Source organism: Cucurbita moschata, unplaced genomic scaffold, assembly GCF_002738365.1.
Source record: "Cucurbita moschata cultivar Rifu unplaced genomic scaffold, Cmos_1.0 Cmo_Scf00016, whole genome shotgun sequence".
Lineage (NCBI taxonomy): Eukaryota > Viridiplantae > Streptophyta > Magnoliopsida > Cucurbitales > Cucurbitaceae > Cucurbita > Cucurbita moschata.
This window is the reverse complement of record NW_019268532.1, coordinates 3,562,888-3,578,807: the sequence shown is the minus strand read 5'-3', so window position 1 is coordinate 3,578,807 and position 15,920 is coordinate 3,562,888. Positions and strand designations below refer to the sequence as shown.

Here is a 15,920-nt window from a genome sequence, read left to right as displayed (position 1 = left end):
TTTTTTTTTTTTTTTTTTTTTTTTTTTTTTTTTTTGAAAATTGTTACCATTTTTATCTTCTCCAATCTTAAAATCTGGGAAGGAAACTGGAGATCCATTAAAACATGATCCCTTCGGCAATTCATTCTGTTCCATTCATTCCTCAACCCGATCCTGTTCTTGCTTTGGTTGGCTGTGATTTCCTCTCATCAAAATATTCCTTTTTTTTCCTTTAAAATTCCAATTAATTCAAAAATTTTTGTTTTTTTTGTTTTTATTAAAATCAATAAAGAAAGCTCCCTCTTGACGCAAAAGGACACCGATTTTGTATTAATACCTGCTTTTCTTGCTCATGGAAAAGAGTGAACTCCCCCCTATATTATCCTCCACCTTTTTCTCCCCTCATTTCCATGGTGTAATCCAGACGCCATAGCCACACAAATCTAAGCTTTTCATCAAAACCCCACACCCCATTTCGATTCTCAACAAACCCCATTTGGGTTTCCTTTCCCTTCAATCGATATGGAACGCGCGCGGCGGTTGGCTAACAAGGCGGCGCTGAGGCGCCTCGTTGCAGCCTCGAAGCATCACCGACAAATCGATCCCCCATTGTTCAATTCCTCCCCTGTTTCCTTCACAGCGTCGAGATTCATCTCTTCAATGTCTTCCAATTCGTTCGTTTCAAAACCGGTAAGATCGGATTCGTTTCTCAATCGAAATGGATTCGGAATCGGGTCTCAGATTCAATTCCGGTCCGTTTCCGTTGAGGCTTTGAAGCCGAGCGATACGTTCCCTCGCCGCCATAACTCTGCTACCCCTGAAGAACAGACCAAAATGGCTGAGGTATGTGGATTTGATAGCCTCGATTCGCTTGTTGATGCCACTGTCCCTAAATCGATTAGGCTTCAATCGATGAAATTCAATAAATTCGATGAAGGATTAACAGAGAGCCAAATGATTGAACATATGCAGAATTTGGCTGCTAAGAACAAGATTTTCAAATCTTATATTGGGATGGGGTATTATAATACTTATGTTCCTCCTGTTATTTTGAGAAATATTATGGAGAATCCTGCTTGGTATACTCAATACACGCCATATCAGGCTGAGATTTCTCAGGGTCGTCTTGAATCTCTGCTTAATTATCAAACATTAATCACAGATCTTACTGGTCTCCCTATGTCCAATGCCTCATTGCTTGATGAAGGAACTGCAGCTGCTGAGGCTATGGCAATGTGTAATAATATTCTGAAAGGGAAGAAGAAAACGTTTATCATTTCGAATAATTGTCACCCGCAAACGATTGATATTTGTATTACTCGAGCAGCGGGTTTCGATCTGAACGTAGTGACTGCAGATCTTAAGGATATCGATTATAAATCGGGGGATGTTTGTGGTGTTCTTGTTCAGTATCCTGGTACTGAAGGGGAGGTGTTGGATTATGGGGAGTTTATTAAGAATGCTCATGCTAATGGGGTTAAGGTTGTGATGGCTACTGATCTTTTGGCGTTGACGATGTTGAAGCCCCCTGGTGAATTGGGGGCGGATATTGTCGTTGGATCTGCTCAACGGTTCGGTGTTCCGATGGGGTATGGTGGTCCTCATGCTGCCTTTTTGGCTACCTCTCAAGAGTATAAGAGGATGATGCCAGGACGAATCATTGGTGTTAGCGTTGATTCGTCGGGTAAACCTGCGCTGCGTATGGCGATGCAGACGAGGGAGCAGCATATCAGGAGGGACAAGGCTACCAGCAACATTTGTACTGCTCAGGTATATAGATTATATAGTTCATATGATCATTTTGTGAAACGTCAATTAGTAAATATGTATTGAGTTGGCTTTGCTTCGAATGTGTTCTCGTTTATATAGGCGTTGCTCGCGAACATGGCTGCCATGTACGCTGTGTACCATGGACCAGCGGGCCTCAAGGCCATTGCAACGCGAGTTCATGGCCTTGCTGGTGCTTTTGCTGTTGGACTGAAGAAACTAGGCGTAGCTGAAGTTCAAGGTCTTCCCTTTTTTGACACTGTAAAGGTTAAGGTTGCTAATGCTGATGCAATTGCTGATGCTGCTTACAAGAAGGGTATTAATCTTCGAATCGTCGACAAGAACACGGTAAGCAAAGTTCCATATTGTGCATCGATTACTTGATGGAAATATTTCATGTTGTGTGATTAACAATCGATGGATTGCTTTCCAGATCACCGTTGCTTTCGATGAAACAACGACCTTAAAGGATGTTGATGATCTTTTTTCGGTTTTTTCGGGTGGAAAGTCAGTAAGTATTTGAATTGTATCTAGAGTTGTAGTTTTGTAATAGTCCAAGCTTGCCGCTAGCAAATATTGTCCACTTTGGCCCGTTACGTATCACCGTCAGTCTCACGGTTTTAAAACGCGTCTATTAGGGAGAGGTTTTTACACCTTTATAAGAAATGTTTCGTTCCCCTCTCCAACCGATATGAGATCTCATAAGTTCTCTTTTTATGGTTCTTATTTTCTTGTCTGACAATATCTTGTTCTCGTATAGGTTCCATTTACCGCAGAATCTCTTGCTCCCGAGGTCGAGAATGCAATTCCTGCAGGGCTAGTGAGGGAGAGCTCATACCTTACCCACCCGATCTTTAACACGTACACATCGTTCACAATCATCGGAATATAAACTCATGTAGGAAGTTGTGTAACCTTTGACTAATATGTTATGTTCTGCATCAGGTACCATACAGAACATGAACTGCTGAGGTACCTCCAGAAGTTGCAGTCGAAGGACCTTTCGCTTTGCCACAGTATGATTCCGTTGGGGTCTTGCACGATGAAGCTGAACGCAACGACGGAGATGATGCCCGTAACATGGCCCGGTTTCACCAACCTTCACCCTTTTGCTCCTACTGAGCAGACTCAGGGGTATCAGGTAAATACGTATTATCTGAGTGAAGCATCGTGTTCGCTTAAAACAGATTGAGTTGACGTTGGATTTGTGTTCTTGTTTTCGAATTTGCAGGAGATGTTCAGTGATTTGGGAGACCTGTTATGTGCGATAACGGGGTTTGATTCATTCTCGTTGCAACCAAATGCTGGTGCGGCTGGAGAGTATGCTGGCCTCATGGTTATTCGTGCTTACCACATGGTACGTAACATCGAAACTAATCTCGACTAGATTGAAATTTTTAAAACCATGGAGTCAAATTTTTAATTGAACAAGTCAATTGTTGTGGTCTATGAGTTCCAAGGTGAGCCTCGTCAACAGGCTCAAAGGCCAAAGGTCGATCTAAGTTCAATTCAAGCTCGACCTAGTTTTGATTGGCTCGACCTAATTCAATTCATTTATTCATTGAATTTGATTAAAAATCATTATAGCGAAGATCGAGTCAATTCATTTGGATTATATTAGGTCGACTTGATCAAGTTCTAATAGTGTCTTAGGACTATTAGGGTCGGAATAAGCTTGAGCCTTCACTTTAAGGATCAAACTAGTTTGAGTCAACCCAATCATGAGAGTGAGTTCGATGACTATTTAAAATTATTTTTTTAATTTTAAAGACGGAATGTTATTTTGAAATTCTAAGAATGAAATAGACACGAATTTCAAACTAATCAAAAGTTTACTTTACTCTAGAAGATATTGTTTATAAAGGTAATTATATGATTAATTAATTAATTAAAATTTTAAATTTGCAATGACATTATTAAAGTTAAAATCAAGAGTGCTTCTACTTCTTACATTGAGATAAAAGATAATGGAAAAAAGAACTAAGATTTGCCTTAGAGAAAAAGTGAGCTAACTCAAAATTTTGCAGGCAAGAGGAGACCACCACCGCAACGTGTGCATCATTCCGCTCTCGGCACACGGGACGAATCCTGCAAGTGCAGCCATGTGTGGAATGAAGATAGTTTCAGTCGGAACCGATTCGAAGGGAAACATCAACATTCCGGAGCTGAAGAAGGCTGCAGAAGCCAACAAGGAGAATCTCTCAGCTCTCATGGTAAGAGATTCCATGGTACATTCATGGAGAGAATTAGAATTTGAGCTAAAACTTGACTGTTTGGTTGAAATGGTGATAGGTCACATACCCTTCTACTCATGGAGTGTATGAAGAAGGCATTGATGAGATTTGTAAGATCATTCATGACAATGGTGGTCAAGTCTACATGGATGGAGCCAACATGAATGCCCAGGTACGTGCCATGGCGTCTTCCGATCTTATCACTTCTGATATCAATTCATATTCAGAGTGTATTGACAGTAGATTCTGGGTGTGTTCTTCAGGTGGGTCTAACAAGCCCGGGTTGGATCGGAGCTGATGTTTGCCATCTCAATCTCCACAAAACCTTCTGCATTCCACATGGAGGAGGTGGCCCTGGCATGGGCCCTATTGGTGTCAAGAAGCACCTTGCACCATTTTTGCCTTCACATCCTGTGGTAAAACATCTCAGTTCAATTTGATTGCTATACAAAAGACACTTCCAATAGATTTTAATTTGGCGTTGAATTCTAAAGGTACCTACTGGAGGCATACCTGCTCCTGACAAAGCGCAGCCTCTTGGTACAATAGCTGCTGCACCATGGGGGTCTGCTCTCATTCTCCCTATATCTTACACTTACATAGCCATGATGGGATCCCAGGGGCTAACCGACGCATCAAAGATCGCCATTCTGAATGCAAATTACATGGCTAAACGTTTAGAGGTTCCTGATTCTTATGTTTCTTCCTTTCACGCCTTCAATGATCCTCGTAAATTGTTTAAGAATAGATGTCCGATCCGATTCTATGCTCTGCTCTGCAGGAACATTACCCTGTTCTCTTCCGTGGTGTCAATGGAACGGTTGCCCATGAATTCATCATCGACTTGAGAGGCTTCAAGGTAGTTTTTTTTTTCTTTCAAAGTTTTACTAGAGTTTCTATCCTGCAAGTTGGGTCATTTTTGTTGTGCAATTGGCGCAGCAAACTGCTGGAATAGAGCCTGAAGATGTTGCTAAACGTCTAATGGACTATGGTTTCCATGCACCCACCATGTCATGGCCTGTCCCTGGCACGCTCATGATCGAACCCACAGAAAGTGAAAGCAAGGTACCTTTCGTAACACCAACACGGACACCAACACCTTTTTCCTTTTCACATCCTGCTAAGTAAATGCAAACGCCTTTTGCAGGCGGAGTTGGATAGATTCTGTGACGCCCTTATTTCGATCAGAGAAGAAATCGCCCAGATCGAGAAAGGAAAAGCTGATATCAACAACAATGTCCTAAAGGTGAGGTTCTCTTCACCAGAGTTCAATAACTTAACCAATTTTCATCTAATAAGACTCTTAACAAGGATTTTCACTGCGTATTGATGCAGGGTGCTCCTCATCCGCCATCTCTGCTAATGGGAGATGCATGGACAAAGCCATACTCGAGGGAATATGCAGCTTTTCCTGCTTCCTGGCTCAGGGGTTCCAAGTTCTGGCCAACCACAGGTACATACAAGTTACTTGGTTCTTACTTCTCTGCTTAGTTTATGTCGACGTGGTTTCTGTTACTGAATGGAATTCGCGGTGGTTTCAGGACGTGTCGACAATGTGTATGGTGATCGCAACCTGATCTGTACTCTACAGCCAGCGAACCAGGTTGTCGAGGAAGCAGCAGCAGCCACTGCTTAGTTTCCTACACAGTTCTTCCTGCAAGATTCTCAATTATATTACAACTTTTCTCTGTTTCTCCTCTCTAGTTTCACTGTACATACATTACCAATATTGGTATTTGTCATTTCACTTTCCTGAAACGTTGAAAGTTCGTTGCTGCAATACAACATTTGTTGCTGATTGCAACTTCAACATTGTAGTAATTGTTGCTTACCTCCCTTTTCGCTTTTTCCTTTCGGTTCTGTTTCTACCACTCAAGCTCACCGCTAGCAGATATTGTTCTCTTTGAATTTTCCTTTCCGAGCTGCCCTTTGAGGTTTTAAAACGCATCTACTAGTGAAAGGTTTTTACACCCTTATAAGCAATGTTTCGTTTCTCTCTCCAACCGACGTGAGATCTCACAATCCACTCACAATTCATCTTCTTTGGGGGACCAACGTTCTCGTTGGCACACAGCCCGATATTTGCTTTGATACTATTTGTTGTAACCGCCCAAGTCCACCACTAGTAGATATTATCTTCTCTGGCTTTCCCTTCCAAACTTTCCCTCAAGGTTTTAAAATACAACCTCTAGTGAGATTTCCACACCTTTATAAGCCTAGAGTTCTCCACACCTTTAAAGCAAGCATTGTGCTTTATTCCCCTCTTCACTTAACGTAGGATCTTACATTAACTTTGTCACCAACTCCTATATGCACAAACAATGAATCAAACTCGTATCTTGTATCTTTGAAAACCAAGCTTCTTCAATAATTCAGAGGCCAGAAAGTCAACCAGTGGCAACCCGAGTCGTTTGCCTCAACTCATCCTATCGCATCAAAGACACACCAAAACACAAGCCGTTCATAAACAACCAGTAAATTTATCCTACTCATGACATCAACAGATCATCTACCAGAAGGAAAACTTACCTCTTAGGAATGGACTTTCTCTGACTATTACCTTCAGCATCGTCCACATTCTGAAAAACCAAACATTATTTTTCATTGTAAAATTAGTCATTGACGCACAAAGAGCAAAAATGTCATACCTAGCTAGCATCGAATTCATTAAACAAATGGCTTTTCAAGCAACATTTTTATTTCGCACGAAGTAGCCCCTATTGGCGAAGCAATTTGTTGGTTTGATTTTGCGAACGACGACTAATTCTCTTGCTTACCAAGAAACGGGATTCCATCAATCTAATCTGGAACCTCATTCTCAAACTGAAAAAACAAATCGTTTCGATTTTTATTAATTTTGTTCACTCGCTCACCATATATTTTCCGCTCAATTTGTACACGTATGAAGAGGACCAAAACTTCATTACAACTAGAAAAGCATACAAAAAGATGCCGATGTCGATATCGATATCGGTATCAAAGTCAAGAAATACATTCATGTGCAGATTCTAACACATCTCTTAGACTATGAACAAGCTAGCTAGAATAACAATGGTAGAGCGCTGGCAAGAAATGATACACAAAGCCTGGAAAATGATACTACTGTACAATGCACAGATGGAATAACCAGAGTGTTTTGGCCTGAGTGATACCTTCGCATCGATGCTTCCTCAGTTCTAATGAAGTAAGATCCAGTGATTTCAGTTCAATGCAAAAGTGGCTGCGAAATTTTTAATCTTCAACCTCAGTGTTGAAAACAAAACTCGAAAATATTGTCGTTACATCTCTGAAAGATTGAACACCATTAAAAACTAAATATAGTTCGTGTTCTTATAAATAATAAGGACTTGTTTGAAATGATTTTTCAAGTATTTTTAGGCACTTGAAAAGTCATTCCGACACAAGAATTTACTTACTTCAAATAAGGAAGAGTCATGTTCTTCAAAAGAGATGGATGTTTGCTTACAAAAGCCTTCCACTCTTCCTTGCTGATTCTTCCATCCTTATCAGCATCAGCATCAGCAAATGTCTGCAGGCACTACAAGCCATTAGAAACTTCAAAGAGCTCTGAGAAAGAAAAAAAATGGCAATAGGTTCGACCGAGACCTGGTCGAGAATTGCTTCGAGAAGTTCATCGGATAACCTCGTGTCAGATTCCATTAAGATTGCTATAAGCATTTGCTTAACCTGAATCCAGCAAAACTCCTAGTTAGCCAGAAGTCCAAATGACACCAACAAAACAACCATCTTCTACCCCTTGAAGCTCGGCTTACACATCAGTTTGACCCAATTAATACTCACTTCTTCACGTTCGATGAACCCCGTTTGCCTCAAATCATAGAGTTTAAACGCAACTACAAGAAATCATGGACAAAAATCAATACATATACAAGATGATAGAGCCAAACAAACGTTCTCTTCTACACTTACAGTCGATCTTCTCCTCAGTAGGTGCATGGGGATGGAAAATGCTAAGAGCATGGACAAATTCATCAAATTCAATCACTCCATTTTTTCTTTCATCAAAAAGATCAAAAACCTGAGCATAAAGTAGTAAAGTGTCAAGCAAAAGAAAAGGAGCAATAAAATGACATGGTCAATAAAATTCTGACCAAAAAACTTTTTTTTTTCTTCTCATTTGGTGGATGGAAGAGACTTTTAATTGTGTAAAAACATTTAGGACCTCCCATCCAATGTATAGTAATTTTATACATTCATTGTATTCTACAGAGAGAGAAATACAGATACAGAGTACAAACATAATGACAACGAAATAGAATGATTTTGTTGAACATAATCATAGAGAACATATAAGAGGGAAACTATAACAACTCAAGCTCACCGCTAGCAGATATTGTCCTCTTTGGGTTTTCCCTTTTGGGCTTCCCTTTAAAAATTTTAAAATGCGTCTATTAGGGAGAGGTTTCCACACCCTTATAAAGAATGTTTTGTTCCCCTCTCCAACCGATGTGAGATCTCACCGTAACTCCATGCCTCGGTATCAAGATTCCATTCTAACTTAATATATGACTAAATGTTATTTTTATGTGATTCCTTTCTACTACCCCAAGTTAACCTTTCTACCAGCAATAAATCACATATAAGGATTAGTTGAACATATAAATTCCATCACAAAATTTTTATACATGGAAGTATAAAGATTGAGAAACCTTAATGGAAACAGTGACAAACATTAAGAAAAACATAAAAGGTCATGATGACAGTGACTTGGATTGTGTGTCTTGTGCCCATTCTATGATGTAAATAATCTTAATGAAGAAAAAGGGCTTTCATACACTTAATTTATTGCATTTACCCGATCCAGAAACAGGTTCTCGCCATATGGACTTCTGAGAAGTGCCAGCTGAAGCTCCTCCTACAGTATGAAACCAGACATAGAATAAGAGTCCAAGATGTTCTTGCTAATTGGCGTTCCCGCTCCAGTGAAATGGATTATTTATCTCATGTCAGAACCCACAGGGGATGGAAACAAAATACAAACATTTGAACATGTCATTTACTGTTGTACTATATTCACTTTATATTTAGAGCTTTACAGTATTCTCCACTACACTTTTATGATATGCTTCAGAACTTTATGCAGGCTAATGGAAATTTCATGTACTACACTAAAATGGGTAGTGCTTCCATTATTGTTACGATGGCATCTTTCAAAAAAGAATGATGTGAGGTACCAACTAGCTTCAAAAGCATTATTCATAAAGTAAATTCATAGTGTGAATGGAGTGAATATGTGCTATATGCTAAAGAATGCTGCGGTATATTCATGGAAAGAAATGTTCTCCTCCTAAGTTTTTAAAAGGACAGGTTTCCACACCCGTATAAAGAATGTTTCGTTCTTCTCCCCAATCGTGGGATCTCAGAATTCACCCCTCTTTGGGGTCCAGTGTCCACGCTGGCACTCGTTCCCTTCTCCAATCAATGTGGGACCCTCCAATCCACCCCTTTTTGGGGCCCAACGTCCTTGTTGGCACACCGCTTCGTGTCCACCCCCTTCTGACTCAAGCCTCTTTCGTTTTCCTCCCCAACCGATGTGGGATCTCACAATCCACCCCCTCTGGAGCCGAACGTCCTCGTTGGCACTTGTTCCCTTCTTCAATCAATGTGGGACTCTCCAATCCACCCTCCTTCGGGGCCTAACGTTCTTGCTGGCACACCGCTCCGTGTCCACTCCTTTCGGGGTTCAGCCTCCTTCTTGGCACATCATTTTGGCTCTGATACCATTTGTAACAGCTCAAGCTCACCGCCAGCCGATATTGTCCACTTTAAGCTTTTCTGTGAAGAAATTTGAGATGCTAGAGAGAGGTTTCCACACCCTTATAAAGAATGCTTCGTTTTCCTCCCGAACCGACGTGGAATCTCATAGTGAATCAATCACATGAATCCATGGAATATATGAGAAAAATCAGAAGAAGCCAGAAATCCAAGAGCCACTACCTTGTGAATCGATCCATCATCAATAATCGAACTACTCAGCTTCTTGAAAAGCTCATACAGCGCTTCCACTTCATTGGTAGAAACTGTACAACACCCACACCAAAGCTAAAATTTAAACCTCACTTCGTAGTATGAACAAGAAATCAAATCACTCCACCAGTCTCCTAAATTGACAAGGATTTGTTAAAAAAACGCCCTAAAGAAAGAGAGAAACCCTTACATCTAGTTTCACTAGCAAGCCGAGAAAGTTCACTAAGGCAGCGGCGACCTTTCTCACTCTCATGGCGACAATCAAAGCATCTGCTCATCGTCAAAATCAAGGCCTCTACAACCGCAATGATTGGTATAAATGCCGCACAGATCCGTTCGCTCACCGTAAAGAAACTTGAGCTCTGTTCAATAACAAAACCAGAAACCGAACTTCGATCTTAAATTAATGGTAGTTTCAAATATGTATATGAAAGAGCTGGAAGCGTCGAGAATTTACCGATAAACTCATGGCTGTCGATACTCAAATCTCCAGAAAAATTTACGAACGCCTACATCCCATCGTCTCCTTCCTCCATGTTTGCCTTCATAAAACAGAAATCGCAGCGAAATCTTCCCAGTTTACGTGTCGCATACGTAGAAGAGAAAGGGATGGAGGATGAACTAGATGGGTAACTGGATCTGGACAGATTCTTCCATTTCTGTCGACTTTCAACTCTTTCCCGCTTTGACAACGTGCATATATAGAGTTCTCGATTCACCATTGATATGACGTTAAAACAACAATCAATCACTTAGTTTAATTTCATTGAAAGCAACTAGAGGTAACTGTTGAGTCACCAATCCAATCCAAAATTTGAGAAAATTTGAGATTGATTGGAAACTCAAATCAACTCTCATGCTCTATTTTTGTTGGATTTTAGTAAATTAATACCTTTCAAATTTAAAAAAAAATGAGCAGGAAGAAATTGACGATACTTCTTTATTTTTTGAGTTGTTCTGTAGGATCGATCGTTCAAAACCTTTAGTTTCTATCCGAACCCGATGAAAAAAATGGGATCACTTCTTATGGACTCGTTGAGAATGATTCTGATCTAGTTCATAGTTTATTAGAAGTAAAGGCGCTCTGTTGGGATTAGGATCCTCACGTACAGAAAAAGATTGCAGTAGATTTGATAATGATCGTGTGACATTGCTTTTTCGGCCTGAACCCAGGAATCCCTTAGATATGATACAAAGGTGGTGCGGGATCATCCAACACCTCTCCTTAATCGAGACGTGGAGTCCTTTGTTCGACATTTGAGGATTTACCAATCTATTGGCACGACTAAGTTTAGGACATGACTCTGATACCATGTTAAATCAACACGACTCTCCATGATTGTATGATATTGTCCACTTTGAGCCTCTCATAGCTTCCCACAAGGTCTCATAACAATGGAGAATATCATTCGATTATAAACCCATGATCATTCCTTAAATCAGCTTACTCTTTCAACAAAAAATGTCTGAAGTTTTTTATAGACCGTTGAAAAAAAAACTTATATTTAATTTTAATGATTATTATAAAATTTCAAGAATATTTAGACCCAGTTATTAATGGGACGTGCATAAATAAGATTTTTTATAATAATAAAAAAATAAACAACTCCACAACTTAACCCAACTTGAGAACTGAGGATTGTATTGAGTTGGTTTGAATGATGAACTTTATGTTACTGGACCAATCTAACTAATTCGGATCGTATCGTAGACTGAATTAGAGTCATATATTATATTTAAAAAACATTTAATTTATTTTTTTAAAAATTGGACTATTATTTAATCGAATATTATTTTATTTTAATCTGGTGGCCATGAATTCTCTTGCCCGGTATTCATATTTCTTTATTATTATTTATTTATTTGTTTATAATATTTTGTTTAAGTCTTGTAAACTTTTTTTTATAATTAAAAAAAGAATAAAATATTTTTTAATCTAAACCATGGATAATGTTTTTTTTAAAATTCATGACATAAATATTTATTTTTATACTTCCCAATATAAATTTTAGGTGAATTTTGACAACGTTGTTTAATGATTAAAATAATTAAAATAAAATATGACATGACATGTTACTTTCTTGGTCTACCTTTCCATTTCATTTATTTTTGTTCTTACTAACAATACTTTTTCCGACAATAATTGCCTATGAAATGTACTTAAACTAATAATTTTGTTGGCACAAATATATAAATATGTTTATAGGTTAAATACTATTTTAATTTAGGCTAAATTAATAAATAAAAAATATATATCCCTATTTTTCTCTAATAAAAAAATTCTAAACTTTTAACTTTTTAATGATATTGTCCACTTTGAACCTGAGCTCTCGTGGCTTTGCTTTGGGCTTCCCCAAAAGGCATAACTCTCACGACTCTCCACAACATGTTGAGCATAAGCTCTCACGACTCTCCACAACATGTTGGATGATGAAAGTCCCACATCGACTAATTTAGAGAATGATCATGAGTTTATAATTAAGGAATACTCTCTCCATTGGTTTGAGGCCTTTTGGGGAAGCCCAAAGCAAAGACGTGAGAGCTTATACTCAAAGTGGACAATATCATATTATTGTGGAGAGTCGTGTTTCGGACAATATCATATTATTGTGGAGAGTCGTGTTTCTCAAACAGCGCCAATATCGTACAGATGAAATCAACGTGGTGCTAAGGTGTTTGATCTTTTTTATTTTATTTTTTAAAAAATTCATAAGTATTTTTTAAACTTTTAACTCTTTTTTTTAGTTTGAAGACCGACAACAGAACCAAGCCCAAATAATCCAGGCTTGGGTCCAAAACGGCGCATGAGGCTAACCGACGTCGTTGAATGTCGTTTATAAGAATCCCAAGTGGCAATTCAACTTGGCCACGTGGGTGGGGCCCATCCCCACTGGATCTCCACTGTCCCTTATGACTTCTCAATATTACTCCATTTCAAAATTTAATTATAGATTTAAATTCTATTTTCCTCCCAATTAAAAAAAACAAAAATTCCTATTTTACTACCTTATAATCTCTTTTATATGGAGCCTAATTTATTTTTATTGTTTTTAATTTACCAAAAGAATTAACCCAATAACTTCTCTCTACACAGTTTTAAAAAGTTTTTAAAATTTGTGATTCATAAACTTATTAAATATTTTTAACATTTTATAAATTAAATTCACAAAAACTCCAAATTTCACAAATTTTATAATTTATTTCATTACATTCAAATAAAATAAATCCATTCATTATCTTAATTTTTTTAATTATTTATATTATTTATTTGAATTATTAATACACTCAAATTATAGTCAACATTACCATTTTTTAATCATCTTTCAAATTAAAATTTATTAAAGTTTATAATAAAAATTAATTCGATTATTATGATTCATTAAATTAAATATATATATATATATATATATATATATATATATAAGTGTACCTCCAGAAGTCGGCGATGCGCTATTCAACGACGGTTCAAGAACTACACATTGACCTTTCACTCTGATATGGTTAGCTACTGACTCCCTCTCTTCAACGCTATCGTCTTCTCCTCCACACTCTCTCTCTTCCTGGTTTCTTCATTTCTCCTGCTTCCGAATCCCTGTGTTTCTCCTTTCACCTCCATTTCTCTCCCATGGTGAGCAACTAGTTGCCAACATTCCTGCAATGTTGAAGGTTTCCTCCTCATCTGACTGCATTTCCATCTTCATCTCTCTTCTTCTCCTCTCACTTCCTTCCACCGCTCTCGCCCTCTCCGACGCGGATCACCTGGTTCTCGCTAACGCTACTCTCCAGTCTAGTAATGTATCCAGTCCGAGGAATAAGGAGGGTAGTTTTGCTGACATAATTGATCGTGCTTTGGAGAATGAGTTCAAGGAGAATGAGCAGAATGAAGGTTAGTAGATCTTAGATCTCGTTTGCTCATTCCTTTTTGTTAGGGCTTTCATTTGTTTGGTTTAGCAATTTGCGTTAATTTTGGTTTACGAATTCTTCAGTTCTATAGTTATGTGGTTTGTTTGTTTGTTTGTTTTTTTTTTTTTTTTGATCTGGTTCGTTTCAGTTTTGTAGCATTTGGATACGTATTTCTCACTTTTCTTAGTAAGAGGATGTTAATACGGAATTTGTCTGTAATTACGATTTCTGTATGAATTGTTCTTTCTACCTCTTTGGTTTTAGCTTTTCAATTTGATCATTTAGATCAATACATATCGATCCCATTTGTTATTTCTATCCTTCTATTGTTCACGTATTTTACATATTTATTTTAGTGTTTAAATAGTTTGAGAAAGTTGTTCAATGCGCATGATGTATGCTAGATATATCGCTGGTGGCTTCACTATTATGATGTTGATACCTTCTATATTCTATTTGAGTAATGTGAGGACATTTCTCTCTCTTGTATTTCAGCAACTGATGCAGGAGGCTTCAACAACAGCGTAGCGGAGCAGCAGGTATATTTTAAACTAGTGATCATTATTCTTAAAGACTTAATAAGCTCAACACGTGAATTATGGATCCTATTCACATAAGTAAAGTAAACTGTTTCAAGCATATACGGTCACAATCATGCGCTGGTTTTGCCCTCATTGATTGACGTTGTTAATCAGGCAGTTCTGGAGACTGTGGCAAGGGTAAAGTCAAAGAAAAATGATACGAAAGAGGAAAAGTATATGCTTCTTACTTGAGTATTACATTTCACTTTCAGGCCATACTAGTGGATTAAGCGTGTATTTCCCTAAAACTTGTGCTTCTAATTTAGGTTTCAGCTTCAAAATGTTTTCAATTTGGACAGTGATAATGGAGCTGAAGACACTCCTACATTGATTGATCGGAAGGTACAAGTATTTCATTTTTGGTATTCTATGTCAGATGTTTGTTTTATGTTCAGAGGTTTGCTGAAACTTCTTATTTTCCTTCTTTTTCAGGACAATGTCTTTATCATATCCAACTTCAAGTCTAAATATCCAGTGCTGCAGCTAGACTTGAGGTATGTTTTTATTTCATATAATTGTCCCTTAAGTAATGAATGGATATTAACTCATGATTTTTTGAGTTGGCAGATTGATCTCAGATTTGGTTATCGTTATTGTCTCTGCAACTTGTGGTGGCAATTGCCTTCGCCTGTGCTGGACAACCAGTATGATTATTTTTTACCTAAGCTATTTGATGGTGAATAACATTCCTAGGATGTGATCTGATTTCTGATATGGAAATCCAATGTATGTGTAACATGTGTTATATTTTATCAGGTTATAACTGGATACCTTCTAGCAGGATCTATTATTGGGCCTGGAGGATTTAATTTTGTCAGTGAAATGGTGCAAGTACGTTTCTCCTAAAGCTATCATTTATGTTTCCTGGGTCTCTTTTTTCCTCTACGAAAAAATTGGAAGACAATAGCATGTTATTTGGAATGCATGTCCTTGAGTTCTTTATGTTTTAGTCTTGTCTTCAGTGCTGAAAATGGAGCATTCAGGCTTTGTAGTTCAACCTGAGAAGATCAGAATGCAGAGTTCTTGATCTCTTCATGAGATCTTCTCAGATGAATTGGAAAAATACCCTACCCCTCTTATTTCTTATCTTTTTTTGTCTAATGAATTTGTTTTGCTTCCAAAGTTTTAATTTGGTAATTAACCACCAGCGATTTTTCTTTTTAATCTTGTTTATTTTTATTTAACCAATAGGACATGATAAAAGAATAGGCTTTGCTGCAGTTTGGATTAGTTTCTAAAATGTTTCCATCAAGAAAGTGGATTCTGATTATTTTAACGTGCATTGGCCTCTTGACCAAATTTCTAAAAGTTGATTCTAATCTGTGAGATGACTTGGGTCTGTAGATAGGGGTTAATTAGTCATTAGATAATTTTTTGTTATGAAAGGTTGGTTATAAATAGTGTGAGTTAGGAAATTTAGGGTTTTCTATAAAAAAAAAAAAAAGAAAGAAAAAAAAAAAAAAAAAAA

At 37.9% G+C, this 15,920-nt stretch overlaps 2 protein-coding genes and 1 pseudogene across 5 annotated transcripts; 2 read left to right on the top strand and 1 right to left on the bottom strand.

Moving 5' to 3' along the window:
• The first annotated feature begins 325 nt into the window (after window positions 1-325).
• LOC111454711 (glycine dehydrogenase (decarboxylating), mitochondrial) lies at window positions 326-5,825 on the top strand. The gene is made up of 15 exons (XM_023096227.1): window positions 326-1,749; window positions 1,849-2,094; window positions 2,180-2,257; window positions 2,507-2,607; window positions 2,692-2,887; window positions 2,978-3,103; window positions 3,774-3,959; window positions 4,039-4,152; window positions 4,244-4,396; window positions 4,475-4,663; window positions 4,762-4,839; window positions 4,920-5,045; window positions 5,128-5,226; window positions 5,316-5,433; window positions 5,522-5,825. The coding sequence occupies exons 1-15, from the start codon at window positions 502-504 to the stop codon at window positions 5,614-5,616; spliced, it is 3,153 nt and encodes a 1,050-aa protein (XP_022951995.1). The 5' UTR covers window positions 326-501; the 3' UTR covers window positions 5,617-5,825.
• Window positions 5,826-6,152: 327 nt separating this feature from the next.
• On the bottom strand, window positions 6,153-10,843 carry LOC111454713 (calcineurin B-like protein 10). 4 transcript variants are annotated; one of them, XR_002712485.1, is made up of 11 exons: window positions 10,426-10,843; window positions 10,159-10,330; window positions 9,939-10,021; window positions 8,797-8,856; window positions 7,911-8,019; window positions 7,782-7,834; window positions 7,587-7,667; window positions 7,397-7,509; window positions 7,133-7,266; window positions 6,510-6,559; window positions 6,157-6,406 (listed from the first exon to the last, which is right to left on the bottom strand). XR_002712485.1 is itself a non-coding variant. In XM_023096228.1 (9 exons), exons 1-9 carry the CDS (start codon window positions 10,435-10,437, stop codon window positions 7,212-7,214), a joined length of 738 nt encoding a protein of 245 aa, XP_022951996.1. In that variant the 5' UTR covers window positions 10,438-10,843; the 3' UTR covers window positions 6,805-7,211. The 4 variants fall into 4 exon arrangements, 1 of the variants encoding a protein (XP_022951996.1); XR_002712484.1 differs by having other exon boundaries at window positions 6,153-6,559; XM_023096228.1 differs by lacking the exons at window positions 6,157-6,406; window positions 6,510-6,559 and having other exon boundaries at window positions 6,805-7,266.
• A 2,563-nt stretch (window positions 10,844-13,406) lies between these two features.
• LOC111454712 overlaps window positions 13,407-15,920 on the top strand; it is a 9,974-nt pseudogene continuing 7,460 nt past the window's right edge.

What these genes read in the sequence shown, in the direction of transcription:
- LOC111454711 (XM_023096227.1), top strand. Translation starts at nt 502, where the DNA reads ATGGAACGCGCGCGGCGGTTGGCTAACAAGGCGGCGCTGAGGCGCCTC. An exon ending in TCAACAACAATGTCCTAAAG is followed by an intron (nt 5,227 to 5,315) that starts GTGAGGTTCTCT and finishes GTATTGATGCAG; the next exon opens with GGTGCTCCTCATCCGCCATC. An exon ending in CAAGTTCTGGCCAACCACAG is followed by an intron (nt 5,434 to 5,521) that starts GTACATACAAGT and finishes CGGTGGTTTCAG; the next exon opens with GACGTGTCGACAATGTGTAT.
- LOC111454713 (XM_023096228.1), bottom strand. An exon ending in TACTGAGGAGAAGATCGACT is followed by an intron (nt 7,835 to 7,910) that starts GTAAGTGTAGAA and finishes GATTTCTTGTAG; the next exon opens with TTGCGTTTAAACTCTATGAT. An exon ending in TCGAAGCAATTCTCGACCAG is followed by an intron (nt 7,510 to 7,586) that starts GTCTCGGTCGAA and finishes TAGTGCCTGCAG; the next exon opens with ACATTTGCTGATGCTGATGC.